This window comes from Podarcis cretensis, assembly GCF_951804945.1.
Source record: "Podarcis cretensis genome assembly, chromosome: 9".
NCBI lineage: Eukaryota > Metazoa > Chordata > Lepidosauria > Squamata > Lacertidae > Podarcis > Podarcis cretensis.
In genome coordinates, this window is record NC_137178.1 from 58,521,367 (window position 1) to 58,536,979 (window position 15,613).

General features: G+C 41.6%; 1 protein-coding gene across 4 annotated transcripts in view; it reads left to right on the forward strand.

The window, feature by feature from the left end:
- Positions 1 to 1,026: 1,026 nt before the first annotated feature.
- MICU3 (mitochondrial calcium uptake family member 3) overlaps positions 1,027 to 15,613 on the forward strand; it is a 39,323-nt gene continuing 24,736 nt past the window's right edge. Inside the window, exons 1-2 of one of the 4 annotated variants that reach the window (XM_079989792.1) lie at positions 1,027 to 1,126; positions 13,536 to 13,689. In XM_079989792.1, the coding sequence (XP_079845918.1) occupies positions 13,605 to 13,689 (85 nt within the window). In that variant the 5' untranslated portion in view covers positions 1,027 to 1,126; positions 13,536 to 13,604. Of the gene's footprint in view, positions 1,127 to 1,251; positions 1,635 to 1,853; positions 1,949 to 13,535; positions 13,690 to 15,613 lie in introns of those variants that run through there. The other 3 variants (XM_079989794.1, XM_079989791.1, XM_079989793.1) reach the window with 3 other exon arrangements.

Sequence of the window (15,613 nt, forward strand, 5' to 3'; positions counted from 1 at the left end):
AAATTCCAACTTGATTGAAAATATTATGTGATTAAAATGAACTTATGTTCTTAAACAAACATCTCAGTGGGAGGGTCTGAGGAGCATATTCAGACATAAGTAGATACAGATGTGCATTTTTCCCCAATTGAAAAGATTAGCCTGCAGGTGCTACTGAATTCATTAACTTCTCGACTGAAGACTCAAACTTCAAGGAAACAGAAGCAGCACAGCTATCTGTTGATTCATACATGTTTGGAAGTGATAAATGTAAATCTCATACTCCAAGTCAGTTTGAAAATTTTAACATTAGGCAACAAGGGGAAAACTGCTAATAAGAAACCTTCCCAATATTGCAAGTTGACGGATTTATGAGCAGTTTTTCCTAACAGCTCCTAGCTATCATAGGCAGATGGAGCCTCCATGTTTGGGAGAATGTACTTCTGATTACTAGATGATAGAGTAAACAGCAGAAGGTGAATATCACCATTAAATCCTATATGATCTTTCCAGGCATCTGGCAGCAGCACTGCACTGAATGGATCACCTTGGCTGGAACAAATTAGCCAACCCTGCAGTTCTTAACTGGGTCTGAAAAATTAACACGCACTCTATAGAAAGAGAATAGGGAGGACATATATGGCTGGTGATTGAACATGACCTGAAGAATTTATAATCTGCATTGTTTCCAATATTACTTCTTCTAAAACAATGTTGCCTAAACTTGGGTTGTCAGCTGGTTTTGGACTACAACTCCCATCATCCCTAGCTAGCAAGACTAGTGGTCGGGGATGATGGGAATTGTAGTCTGAGGGGGGGGGAAACAACTGGAGACCGAGGCTTGGGAACACACTCCAGTCCTGTTAGGGTGACCAAGTGAAAAAGAGAACAGGGCTCCTGTGCCCTTAACAATTGTTCAGAATAAGAAATCTCAGCGGGTGTGTCGTTGCACCTGCTGACATTCCCTCTTCTGCCCAGCTATTAAAGGCGCAGAAGCCCCGCTTCCTCCGTTTGTACCCTAAATCCCACAGCCGTCCCTTTAATTCCAAGTCAGTGCGGATTACTTCTGAGTAGACACGTCTAGGGCTGCCGCACCTGCCGGTCCCTTCAAGACCAGCAATTGTGGGGGAGAAAGGGAGTGATCACTGTACGTATTGTGGCCTGAGGCGAGTAATTAGTCTGAAGGAAGGGCAGTGAGACCTGAGGGAGGGGAGCGAGAGGGGCGGAGCAATAACGGGGATTCGGGGGGAAAAACACTCGCGCGCGCGAGAGCCTCTCGCGAGGCTTCGGCGGCGGCGGCGGCGGCGGCTTCTCTCTTTTCTGTCAAGTCCGCCGGGCCGGCAGTTATGGCAGCGCTGCGGGGTCTCCTGAGGTGGCGTCGCTGCCGCCTCCCCAACGGCAACGACCCGGAGCTGCCTCACCGAAGGCGGCTGTGGGGTGTCAGGGCCCGGCCGCCGGGCAGCAGCGCGGCGCCGCTGAGCAGCTTGGGCGCCGCGGCGGCGGCGGGCGCTACCGGCGGGGCGCTCGCCTGGTTCGTCTGCCAGCGCTTCTACGAGCGTCGGCCGTCACCTCAGCAGAAGGGACGGAGCGGCGAGGCCGGCCAGGCCCGCGCGCTGCTGCCCATCCCTGTCGCGGCCGCTGCCAGGGATACGACGGTAGGTGTCTCCTCAGGAGGAGGGGCTCGGCAGAACAGCTGCCCTCAGGGGATGCTCTGTGCCCAAGCTCAGCTCCCGCTTCCCAGGCTCAGGCGGCGGCTGAGGCGGGCGCTTTACCTGTTGCACGGCTGCCTGCGCCTCAGCCGCCGGCCTGCAAGAGGGCGGGAGCGTCGTCGGCAGCAGGCGCCGCCACTCTGGTGCGGCAAGCGGCTCCTTCGCTCTGCAGGCAGTGCGTCCTTCGCCACCTGCCGCCGCCGCAGCAGCGACTTCGCTTGGGTCAGCGTCTCCTGGCGCAGCTGCTGTTTTGCAAAAGGGTAAGCGAGACGAGCTGCTCCGGGGGAAATGGGAGCCGCCTTGCCAAGGATGCTGCGGCCTTGGCGGAGCTCTTCTTCCCCTTTCTGTTCTTGGCACGGCCCTTCCTTGTCACCGCTTGTCAAGCGGAGCTGCTTCGTCGTGCAGTTTGCTACGTTTTTCTCCTCCCTTCCCCACCCCCACCCCCATAAAGTGGAGCCTGTGTGCGTGGTTTGTTTTGTTCATCCCACCTCTTTAGGTTCCCAGAGTGGCTTATGCAGCAGCTCCGTTGATTTTAAAGGAAAATACAAAAGACAGCCTCTTTGGATGATCTCTTTGATGTTCCCACCAGCTGGCTCCATTACACCTGCACATGGTGGGATGCTTTGATTGACCTACTGCATTTGTACCTACAGCAAAATAGACACCATGAGTGGTTTTTTGTGTGCATCTCGTTATGCGAAATGTTGTCTGTGTAGGTTAAGTGTTTTGAAATGGTCCTCCATCCTCTCCACCACACTCTGACAGTCAACACTTTTTACTTTAAGAAGGAAATTGACAATCGGCAAAGACGTTTGCCTGGAAGAATATTTTTGTTACACTTCTTCCCCACTGTTAGAAAGTAAAGAAAGGTTATCAAGTTGCCAGCTGATCTGTGTTACTCATTTTGAAAGCTTAGCAGCTAGTGACAGCATGTCCAGATTCTTGTCTATGTAGTAAATATGAATATGAATATCCAGGGCAGTTTAGAAGTAGCCCTGTTGACATCACAGTGTACTTGGTGATTCTTACAACAATAATGGAACTATTAATATTTAATTCAATACAGGTGTAACAGCGGCTATTGTACAGGTGTTTGTCAAAAGCCAGTTTTTAAAATGTTTATTGATTTTACAAGAGAAGCAGTCACAATTTTGTGCATGCTAAATAAGGTGCAATCCATGTAATTGTAAACCCCAAGTTGGGCAGTTCAGACTTAGCATTTGTTATGTGGGCTTGTCTAGTATGTGGAGTATCAACACAGATAATCTAGGAAGGAGATTGTATTCTGCAATTGACATATTAAGTTTTCTGCAATTGGCATATTACTTATTCATCTATTTCATAAAATTTATACATGGCTTGGTTGTTAAAAAGAAAACCCTCAAAATGGTATACAGATTATCATTAATGATCATTAAAACTAAGATATAGTAAAAAAAAAAAAAAGCAACTTATAACTGTTACATCAAAACTAAGTGATGCTACTATAACGAGCTACAAATCTACATTGAATCATTACTATCCCATTCTGACAGGAAACAATAATTTGAACTTGATGCTAACATACTTAACAAGAAATTATGGTCAAATGCTCACATCAAAGATCAAATCAAAGCAGAGCAGGATTACTGGAGGCACGTACTTCAGTGAGTTATCCCAGTGACTTCTCTTTTGAAAGAATGTGGTTTGGCATTTAGGGGAGATGATGAAACATTTGATTCATCAAAAAATGGTAACTTCTTGGATTTCTTGAGTTGTCAAATTCAGTCCTTTTCCATGTGCTCACATAAAGGTTCTAGTCAGCCATTATACTTATCCAAAACCATATGTGAAGAGGTTATCCAGTTGATGGCTAATACAGTTGGAGAAGCAATACTGAGCAACATCAAACAAGCAGGTTATTTTAGTTTATCAGTCAGTTCAACCCCCTGGTGATTCCCGTGTTGATCAACTGTCATTTTTGGGTACGTTTTTCTAGAGATGGGTTTTCTAGAGATGAATTTTTTTGAGCTGAGAGTTCACACTGGTGAGTTGATACTTAACTACGTCAGTGAACTTGAAAATAGATTTCAGTAAATGTAGAGGACAACCATATGTCAATGCAGCCAATATGGCTGAAAAAGTATAACAGCATTCAACAAAAAGTTCTAGAAAGGAACAAGTTTACAGAGTTTATTGCATGCACTGGACATTCCCTAAATCTAGTTGGACAAACAATAGTTGACTCCTGCCTAGATGCAGTGACTTTTCCCCCACAATAAAGGAGCTTTCCCCCAACCCAGCTTCTACAAAAAGATCGACAATGCTAATTCTTGTCTCTTGAGTCAAAAGTTACTCAACATTTATCAGACACAAGATGGGAGGCTCACCAAAGCTACTGCAACTATTAGTGAAAGTTATGCTTACAATCATATTTAACTATGATCTTCTGCAGAAAATGGGAGAAATTGAATTCATTTTAATGCTTCACCTTTGGACACATTTGCTAGACCAATTTCATAAAGTTAGCAAGGTATTCCAAAGTTCACAAATTTCATTCAGCACATGTGTAAATATTTACAGCTCACTATTGCAGTTCATATCAAACACTCAGTCTAATTTTTATGAAATTGAACAGCAAGTAAAATTTACTCTACTGGATATAAAGCAATAACTTGTCAAAAGAAATGTCAGAAACAGAGTACAAAAAATAATAATACAGTGGTACCTCAGTTTAAGAACAGTCCTGTTTACGAACAATTCGATTTACGAACTCTGCAAACTGGAAGTAGTGTCCCAGTTTGCAAACTTTACCTCGGTCTAAGAACGGAATCCGAACAGTGGAAGGGCATTGGCAGCAGGAGGCCTCATTAGGGAAAGTGTGCCTCGGTTTAAGAATGGTTTCAGTTTAAGAACACACTTCTGGAACAGATTAAGTTCGTAAACCGAGGTACCACTGTACCAGTGATGGGATAGAACCTGAAGCCTTAGATGAACTTTCTCCAAGAGGCAAGTTTAGTGAATTCTTTCACCTGTCCATCAAACAAAGTCACCCTGAAAAAGAAAATTTCAGCCACCAAGATATGTGTCATATTATATTCCAGGAGAAAAATCGGACAGCTTTTCTGAATATGGAAGCAATTTTCAGATTGTTCATGTGTTAATGTTTACAAATTGTACTCGCAAAAAGATTCATGTTCTAGACTAAAAAGGATAAAGGATTATCTAAGGTCAATCATGTCCGGAGATCGGTTATCTGATCTAACCCTGCTCTGCATAGAAAATGATAAACTGTGACTTGCTGGTTTTAAATATATAATCAATAAGTGTGCATCCAAAAGAGCTTGAAAGACACTGTTCTGACTTTGTATATAGTGCAATGTTGAATGTTCTGTGTGAATGGCTTCATTAACTTCCTAATTTTGTAAACTTATTAAAGGTTAAAAATTTATAAACAACCTTTTTATCAATGTTAAAATTTCAGCAGTGTTCTACTTTCATGGAGTAGATAAAAAAAAGCGAGGTTTGGTTTCTCATGATCAGATGCTATTAAGTTTGGGCCTCCCAAGGTTATATCTGGATACAGGCTCATCTTGTTTTGTGTGTTATCACCAAACACATATTCATCAAGGCAGCATCATTGAGGGAGAAATGCCTTCAGCGCAATAGAAAAAGTGGTAGTGAAGAAAAAAAATAGTGGCAGTAGCAATCATTTGAATTACAGTTGGTAAGACACTCTTGGCAGTTCTAAGTTTCTCTATTTGCTGCTTATCTTACTGTTTTTATTTTGGCAGCATTCCTAATGTGCAGGTCTAAGTATGTTTATGAATTCTTGCATATTTAAGTTTGTTTACAGTTCTGAAACATAACTTGTCAAAAGACTTATCAGTTTTGTCACTACAACAGACTGACATGGCTATGTTGCTGTTTCTCGTGGGGTCTACATGTTGGAGAGTACAGCAGGGATACATCCATCAGTCTACTTTGTTACGTTACACCCCTGCTTAGAAAAAAAAAACGTTCTGGGAGACAAGCATTTTTATAAGTAAAATCAAGGTGGTCTCAGATGGGAGCTAGGGAGTAGAATAATAAATATGCAGTAAGTACAGCCATTAGAAGCAATACTTGGATTCTTTGTTTTGTACACTTTAGGGTAAATTCAATGAAACTCTGGGAACAGAAAAATAAGAGTACCCAACCAGTGATGTCAGGAAGGCTATGAAGGGTTTCAGGAATGCTACTGAAGTAGCATAGTTAGAACACTTCTAGATTTCACATTGATACACCCAAAGGTATTGAAAAATCTGGGATGAAAGCATGAAGCACCTCTTCTTCTCCTAATCTGATATTCTGCCATGTTTATTCATTTTATAGAAATCCTAAAACATTTACCAGGTGCTTTATATGATGAAAGAAAAAAGTTTAAGAGGGTGTTCTGAGGGAGGGCGAGGTAGCCTGATAAAATGTTAGTGAAGATACAGAACAGAGCTCGGGTGACTTCTCTGTGATTTGTAGTAATCGTGGCAATTTTCAGCTGTGCTGGCTGAGGCTAATGGGAGTTGAAGTCCAAAACATCTGGCGGACATGTTGGTGGAGGCTGCACTAAACCATGGTTTAGCATTATGAGAATAAGTTTTCCTTCCGTTTAGGTTTACACGTTCCCCTCTTCTTCTCCAGCACAGCCCCATGGAAGAGATTGGAATCTTTCACTACCATTTTGATTAACCACAGCCTACCATGCCATTCAGACCTAAATAAGCAATAGTTAGTGCAAACAATCCAGCTTCATAAACTGTAAAGTTGGCTTGTTTTCACTAGGCATAAGATTAACCATAGCTTGTCTGGCCCTGGTCAGTCAAGGAAGCTGTGGTTAATCAAAAGCAAAAGCTTCTTCCTCGCAACCATGCCAGAGAGGAGAAAGGGAAGTAAAGTGATGGTTAGCATTATGTCCAAATCAACCCCTTGTCTTTTTATGTACATACAGGATTTGATCATAATATATAAGTACTCTGGTGAATTCCTGATCATCTGATCTGAAAATTAAGGTCAGCTTTTTTCCTTGGATTTTTCACATTCACGTGTGAATGTGATTTTTCACATTCACGTGTGAATATGTAGGCAAGAAGTACTGCATTATAAGATTTGTAGTACAGTAGCCATACAAGGGACACGGGTGGCGCTGTGGGTTAAACCACAGAGCCTAGGACTTGCCGATCAGAAGGTCGGCGGTTCGAATCCCCGCGACGGGGTGAGCTCCCGTTGCTCGGTCCTTGCTCCTGCCAACCTAGCAGTTTGAAAGCACATCAAAGTGCAAGTAGATAAATAGGTACCGCTCTGGCGGGAAGGTAAACGGCGTTTCCGTGCGCTCCTCTGGTTTGCCAGAAGCGGCTTAGTCATGTTTGGCAACATGACCTGGAAGTTGTATGCCGGCTCCCTCGGCCAGTAAAGCGAGATGAGCGCCGCAACCCCAGAGTCGGCCACGACAGGACCTAATGGTCAGGGGTCCCTTTACCTTTACCTTTAGCCATATTGTAGAAAGCTGTCTGTGGACAAACGTCAGCTCCCTCAGCCTAAAAGTAAAATGAGCGCCGCAAACCCATAGTCGCCTTTGACTGGACTTAACCATCCAGGGGTCCTTTACCTATTTTTAACATGAAAGTTTGGCAACTTTGTATGGTCAAATGTTTTTGGGAAAGGATTCTGAACTACCAGAACTGTGACGTATTTGACCCAACCCCCTCTTCCCCCTTTTAAATTATGACAGAAAATGTAATATTATATATACTTATACTTTTGTGTTTTTAGAATATTTATACAAAATCCTTCAGTTAGAAAATCACATAGCTGGACAACTAGTACATTCTCCTCCAGAGTTTGCTAAGTAAGAAAACAGTTTTGTCTGCTTTGGGATTTTCCCACACTAAGAATTTGATGTTTAACCTTTTGGCCACCCAGCACGCAAACAAAATTATACCACTTTTATCTACTTGGGAGCATAGTATGTTAGCCTGAGGCCAAGTAAAGCACAGCTTTTTAAAAACTGTTTTCTTTTCCTTCATTTCCTTCATTTGTACAGAATCACACTAATTTCAAACAAACTGACTTTGCATCAAGGAATGTGAAAATTGCTCATTTAAAATAAAAAGAAACCCTTTATAGTAAACTTTGATAAAAGTTGTAAGAACTTGGCTTGAAAATTGGAAGTGATAATTTCATAAGGATTTTTGTTTTATAGTCACAAAGTGTTTACATTTTTTATATTAAGTGTAAAATTCAGCAGAATAATAATCATTGCACTGTAATTTTGTGTCCCCTGCACTTTGTGCAGCAACTTTTCTTTCTAAAGACTGAGTGCAAAAATACACTAAAGGCTTTCTAAAGGCTGAGTGCTACTACCTTTTTGGTCAGAATGTGTTTGTTTCATAGTACAGTGATTTCAGTCAGAATCTCAAATGGATTATCTGTCCCACTGTGGAAATAAAGTACTGTATCATATACTAATTCATGGCACAATCCTATACTTGTGTTGTGCAGGCTGTGAGTCTTTAGAATTTTGTAAAATCTCCACTTAGCCTGAGCAGCACCAGATACACCACAGCCATGACAGATAAACCAGTGTAATTCCCTTTATGCACTGGTGTAGTCGTTCCATCAGCAAATATATGCCAGCAGACCATCTGTATGCCATGTCCTATGCTCTGCCATCAATACAAAGCCACACCCTGTCAATGGCACAACTGTACATCAACACTGGGCAGAACAGAAAGGATTTTGATTTCCCTCTGATTGAATTCAGTGGGAGCTGATTTTGGGAGCTCAGTGGGAGCTGTTACCACAACAAAGCCTAGGACAGAGGTAGGCAACCCAAGGCCCGTGGGCCGGATGCGGCCCAATCGCCTTCTCAATCTGGCTCGCGGGCAGTCCGGGAATTAGCGTGTTTTTACACGAGTAGAATGTGTACTTTTATTTAAAATGCATCTCTGGGTTATTTGTGTGGCCTGCCTGGTGTTTTTACATGAGTAGAAGGTGTGCTTTTATTTCAAATGCATATCTGAGTTATTTGTGGGGCATAGTAATTTTTCATTTTTTTTTCAAAATATAGTCTGGCCCACCACATGGTCTGAGGGACAGTGGACTGGCCCACGGCTGAAAAAGCTTGCTGACCCCTGGCCTAGGATATGTTGTAACTCAGCACACAGCTGCCAGTATGTAAGTCCCACGGGGGGCACCACAACTCAGATAGTAGGGCATCTGGCTATACCTCTCTGATTCCATGTGATGTACAGTGGTACCTTGGGTTAAGAACTTAATTCGTTCTGGAGGTCCGTTCTTAACCTGAAACTGTTCTTAACCTGAAGTACCACTTTAGCTAATGGGGACTCCTGCTGCTGCTGTACCACCAGAGCACCATTTCTGTTCTCATCGTGTAGCAAAGTTCTTAACCCGAGGTACTATTTCTGGGTTAACGGACTCTGTAACCTGAAGCATATGTAACCTGAAGCATCTGTAACCCAAGGTACCACTGTACACGAGAGTAACTCTGGTGATGAGAAACAATGGAGAAAGGGCACTTTGCACACAAACAGCTTGGCCTTACAACACAGATAGAAACTTGAGCACATTGCTAACTCTTCTCTTCATCAAACTCTCACAAGTAACCCTGCCTTAGGACTGCAGGTGCTCAACAACTCAAATTCCACCTCCAGTAACTGGGGTACCAGAACAGAGCGCCCCACACAGGTACACAAGGAAAGGTGAAAACGCATGCTAAAAAGTAGAACTTGTGTGACTTGTCTCTTTGCCTCCACCTTCCCTTTGCCATATGTAAATACAGTGCCTTGTCTGAACTATATATGTAACAAGTAAATATAAATATTGTGAATAAAAAAAACTGAGTGAGAGAATAAAAAAAATGAACTGGATCTTCAACATCCTGCCCTGCTCCAACAACTGAGGTGTCCAGATAGACATCCCACACATTTAAGCGTAGGACACAGTAGTTGTTCCATAGCAGTGAAAGAGCTCCAGTCTTCCGGAAATACTGTATTTTTCCGTGTATAAAACTAGGGTTTTTTCCCTAAAAAATAATGTCAACAATTAGGGGGTGTCTTATACACAGATTCATCTCCCCCCATTTTCTGAAATCTGAGTCCCCAAAAATTGGGGGTGACTTATACATGGGGGCGTCTTATAGAAGGGAAAATACGGCACTATATAAATGGTATAAGATTGTTCTCTCTGACTTGTAAATGTTTTGACATGATCCATTGTGGATTAAATAAACTGCATGTTTTAATGATAAATAGAATGTGTGGTTTATTGATAATGGATATATTTGTCGAGTTACTTTTCTTAGCCATTGTTGGCATCGATTTCCATGCAACAGATCTTTTTATCTTGTGTGCAGCCTTTTCTCAGTTGGAAAATGACAGAGTTTGGGGCTAATAATGGTCAGCACTATATAAGAAGTGTTCTACTTTAGGCTCTGAACCTGGGACTTTCTGTGTATGAAACCTAGGCTGTTTCATGGAACTAGGGTTCCTCCTCTATGAGTCAGAAGATAGGGGAAGGACACATAATTGGACATTTCCTATCTGTTGCTGTGGCTATGTAGCTCAAGAGCTGGTTTACGGTGTATCTGCTATGGGTTGCATTTCTGCTTGCTTATTTTCTTTTACAGTGGTGCCCCGCAAGACGAATGCCTCGCAAGACGGAAAACTCGCTAGACGAAAGAGTTTTCCGTTTTGGAGGTGCTTCGCAAAACGAATTTCCTATGGGCTTGCTTCGCAAGACGAAAATGTCTTGCGAGTTCCTGCGGGTATTTTTTCCTCCCCCCCCTTTTTCTAGGCCGCTTATCCGCTTATCCGATAAGCCGCTAATAGCGCTAATCCGGTAAGCCGTCAATGGGCTTGCTTCGCAAGACGAAAAAACCGCTAGACAAAGAGAATCGCGGAACGGATTCTTTTCGTCTTGCGAGGCACCACTGTACCTCTAACATGGATATTGCTGGTGGGACATGGAAAAGCTATGAGGGGTCTAGGTTCTGTTACTCCTCCTGGTGGACCTTGAACCTGTTGTCTGTATCCATCCCATTGCTCTATCCAGTGAGCTGATAGCATGTGCTCATGTCAGAAAGAATGCAGTTATAGCTTCTCTCATTGCTTGTCATAGGGCCTCCCTGGCAGAATTGTGGCTATTGCCAGTGCTTTTTTCTGGGGGGACACAGGGGGACACATATCCCTAAACATTTTGTGAATCTTAAGTTTGGCCTCATTGTGGGGCAGTATTTCAGTATGAGTAGGAAAATGAGAGTACCCCTAAATATATTTTTAGAAAAAAGCACTGCCTATTGCTATGCATCAATTTGCTTCTTCAGTGCCTGACTAATACAGGGGTGGGCTCTGTCATTGGTGGGACATTGAACACTGGAGGAGGAGCTGCTACATTGTCTGGTGGGGTGCTGTCATTTCATTCACAGTTTTTCTCATAGGAGTCCATAGGAGCCTAACTTCTCTAGGCAGAACAGCAGAAGCCAGCTGTCAACATGGCAGGCCCATTGGATTGCCCTGCCTGAGGCAAGATTAGTATGCAGCAGAATGCAGAACAAGTGCATTTGAATATTTACACTTTTTGAAAATATATTTTATTGGAGTTCCAACAAATTACTGTAAATCACACAGGCTCTTCCAGCCTGGAGGTTTCTACAGTGGGTGTTCTGCAATGTGTTCTTCACACAATAATAGTGCATTGTTGGTGGATCTGTTTTGGACTTCCTTCCTCTTTATTACTTGCTCTGAAATGCTTCTCCAATGCCACTGTGTTGGACAAAAACCACCCCAGAACACCTGGGGTTTAAAAAGTTATGGTATTGCAACACAAGTTGCAGGGTATGTAAATAGAGCAGTATTCCTGCCTCACAACTTCTGTAAACGCAAATAGTGTTGAAAGTGGGATCATGGATGATTGCCCTGATGGCAGTATGAACACAAATAATCATAAATGCACAATTAAAAGGACATTAAGAGAAAGATACAGCTGGGTTGATGAAATATATGAGTTGACAAAATGGTTTTTGAGCTTCATTTATATACATTGAAAAAGTTAATAATATTGATATGCTTGGGCTGCTGTCCTGGAAGAAAGCAGGATAAAATTCAGCAGGACTTGCTTCTGAGTAAGAAAGCAATGAATTGCCTTGTTCTGGGGAAAATGACTTGATTTGGTGTCTGAAGATGTTAGCTGTTTTCTTTCTATTGCTACAATGCTGAATACATAGGGTAATTCTTCTAGAAGGCAGGTTACATAAGTGTTTCCTATTCTGAGTGTTTATGTTTTAAGATGTAAATTTCAAAATAATTCATTGTAGTTAGCTTCCAGATTTCACATAGAAATACACATTCTCTCTAAAATCCACTTTTCATAATTGTAAGAAAATGGCTTTAGTTAGAGATTTGTGATGGTTTGCTTGAAAGAAATGGCTGTGTCCAGTTTTGTAAAGGTGCTGAGCTATAACATGATACAACATCACTGTAAGATTGCCAAGAAGATTAGTAAACAAAAGTCTTAACGTCTTTTGATAGGGATATGCTTTCATGAAAGTTTTTGAGGTTTGCCGCTAATTACTAGGAGATTTGGATCAGATAATCTCCAAAAGTAAGAATAGAAACTGGACCCTTATTGACTCTTACCCATTACCTCACCAGTGCTTTTGTCCTTTCCTGGATCTCATTGCATGGTGTGTCAGGTGTGATTTCCATTATTTTTTGTGAAAACGTTTGAATCTGCATGACTTGGGCACACTTCTGCCATCTTTGTTCCAGAACACCACACATTCATAGCAGCCCTAATACTTATACATGGTGGGAGGCAAGTTCTTTCTCTGCCCTGCTTTACAAGTTCCTTTATGGAGGGAAAGAGATTAGTTCCATTTAAACCATTAAGCCTGGCCAAAACAAGGCAGCATGATTTGTTGGCAAGTTTCCTCACTACCCCTTAAAATATAACACGGTACAGACCTTTTAAGGCACAGGGAGGGTGAAAACAGCTCTGAAATTATTTTTCTTACGTGAGTTGGGAGAAAGTTCTCATTAATTTTCCAGGGATGGAATGGCTTACCATGCTAGATGTCAGCAGGTTGCAGTCTTGACACTGCTTCAAGCAGTGGTGGAGCTTCAATAAGCAACAGGGAAGTGGAAACAGCCTTTAAAATATATACGGTACTTATTTATTGCTGACAATCCTTCTGGAAAGAATGCTATGGCATGGCATGGTTCCTGGACTATACTCAATGAGGGATCCCACCAGCTGATGCTGGCGATTTAACTCTGCCATCACTTGAACTAACAAAACAATTTTATTATGAAAAGAAAGGCTGCAACCCTACTTCCTACTCATACCTATATCATATATAAGCCCCACTAAAAGTAGGATAAATTTATCTTCCCGCCCCCCACACACACCTACTCACCAAAAAAAAAGACCAAAAAATAATAATTTCCCCACTTTTACTGGAGATCAATTGCACCTTGAAAAGGAAGGAGGCATTTTTAGCTCAGTACTAAACCAAACCAAACCAAACCACAAACCCATTTTGATAGGGAATAATAGTTGATATGTCCTCTGTAATAGATGCTGCATTTTTAGTAAAGTAATACATGCATATGACTCACATTTTTTTCAGATGTAGGTTTAAACTATAAGTGGGAGTTAAGAAAAGGAAATATATAGGCTATGATTTAAAAAAAAACAACTGTGTTGTGGGATTGAAGGTGAGAGGGAGGTCAGCCAGTTTAAACTGTGGGGGAGAGCACTGGATCTCTGTCAACAAAACAGCTAACACTCTCTTGGTTTCTTTTGTCTTTTTAAAAGGGCACAGAAAGCAGACCAGATCTTCAGGAGTTGGATCTTTATGCAACTTCCCGGGAGCAGCGATTTCGCATGTTTGCTAGTTTAGAATTTGAAGGGCAGCTCTTTATGACACCATATGACTTCATTCAGTCTGTTTCAAATGATGAACCAAAGAGTAAGTATAGTTTGTTGTTGTTTACTGGGTGTGGTTTCTGAGTTGTTCCAAATATGAGTTCTGCAGAGCAATCTCCACAACTTTATTGAGCTAGACGAGCATTTTAGTAAGAAGCCAACCCTCACCACCTGGGCACTCAATCTAGGTATGTGTGAATAAATAAATAAATTTATCTGTGTGTGCTGCTTCTATAACTGCCTTTGTTTGATGTTTTGATCAATTTCCTCTGCATCCACCACCAATGTGTTTGCTACACTGAATGTTCATATGCAGTCTTCCAGTTTTTTGATTAAAGTATAGCTTCCCTTTTGTGTGGGCTCACTTTAGGTATCCCAAGTATTTACAATTGTATATTGGTACTGATATTTTGAAACTTTAAACCATTGAGCTTTGTGAAATCAAGGGTAAAAATTAAAAATAGAAATAATATTGGTTTCATGGTCCCTTTTAGGCACACTAAAAATCACTATGCAAAATACTTTTAAGCTGATGTTATTGTTTGTATGATGCATTTTCCATGGGAAAAACTAGTCAGAACCCTCTCCCTAGGGTTCTTGAACTCTAAAATAAGCAATAGGGAAAGCAACCAAAAGTAGGAGAGAAGAGACAAGAGTAGGGAGGGAGGAATATGATTAAAGAAGGGAATGAGGATTAAAGGGATAAGTCAAAGGCTGGGTGGAAAAGGTGGACTTTGAGAATCAATTTGAAGGAAGAATAAGGTCGCAAAAGTCATTTAAACAGTAGTAACTCTTTTTTACTTTTTTGTACAGAAAAACTATTAACACTAAAGAATTGACTGGTACCTTATCTGCTTCTGGGCTCAATTTAAAGTGCTGATTTTAATCCTTTAAAGCCTTTACATGGCCTGGGATCCACAAACCTGAAAGGCTGCTTTTCCCTATATTAGCTCATGCTCCAATTGAGCATAGGTCAGCAAGCATTGCTTGGTGTTCCATCATAGTGAAAGAGAAAAGTGGCAGTATGGGCCTTTGTAGTTATAATTCCTAAGATTTGGAAGCCTAAAACCATTTGCTTTTGGATATTTGGAAACCTACTTTTTATTTTTTGCATTCTGGATAGGAAGTAAAATGTCTCTCTTTTCAGCAATTGGGGTTTGAATTTTGTTGCTTTTTGTTTTGTATATTTGGTTGATTTCTGTTCTGCTGTTCAGCCTGTTGAAACTCAAACTTATGAATTACTACTACTACTACTAATAATAATAATAATAATAATAAAGTAAGCATAATATAAAAGCAACACATTGCAATAAAAGACAAGAAACAGTTCCAGGCTAACTTTCCTGGTCAAGGCATTTCAAAGGGGAGTGCTACCAATGGTGCAGTTGCGGCCAGACTTTGGAGTCTCAGTCTGGGGTCATGCAGTCAGGCATCACAACAGCAAGGGTGATTATGTCACCTGCCACCTCACCATTGAAGGCATGAGGACGGAAACAAGGGCTTCCAAATAGGTTTTCAGGTCTTGGGATGGTCATATTAGAGAAGGCAGTTCTTAAGGTTGCCTGGATGAGTTAATGTTTTTGTGCTTATTTAATAACCTGGTTAAATTTGCTTGATTGTTGCTTTGATCTAACTGGTGTTTCTAAATTAATTGTTAGTTGTTTTGAGTTGCTGAAAAAGCAGTCTAAAAATGGTTTATATAAACAAAAATAATAGCAACTGGATGAGTACCAGGTGGTATAAAATCTCCTGCGATTTTGAAACCTTCTCTAGTAGAGATGGGGAACCTGTGAGCCTCCATGTTGCTGTTGGACTTTAACTGCCATCTGCCCCACACAGCATGACCAATGATCAGAGATGATTGGAGTTGTAGTTCAGCAACACCAGGAGCGTCACAAGTTAGCAACCCCTGACCTAGCACCAGCTTAAAAAAATGACCACTATTTTGCTTTGCAGTAATAATCTGT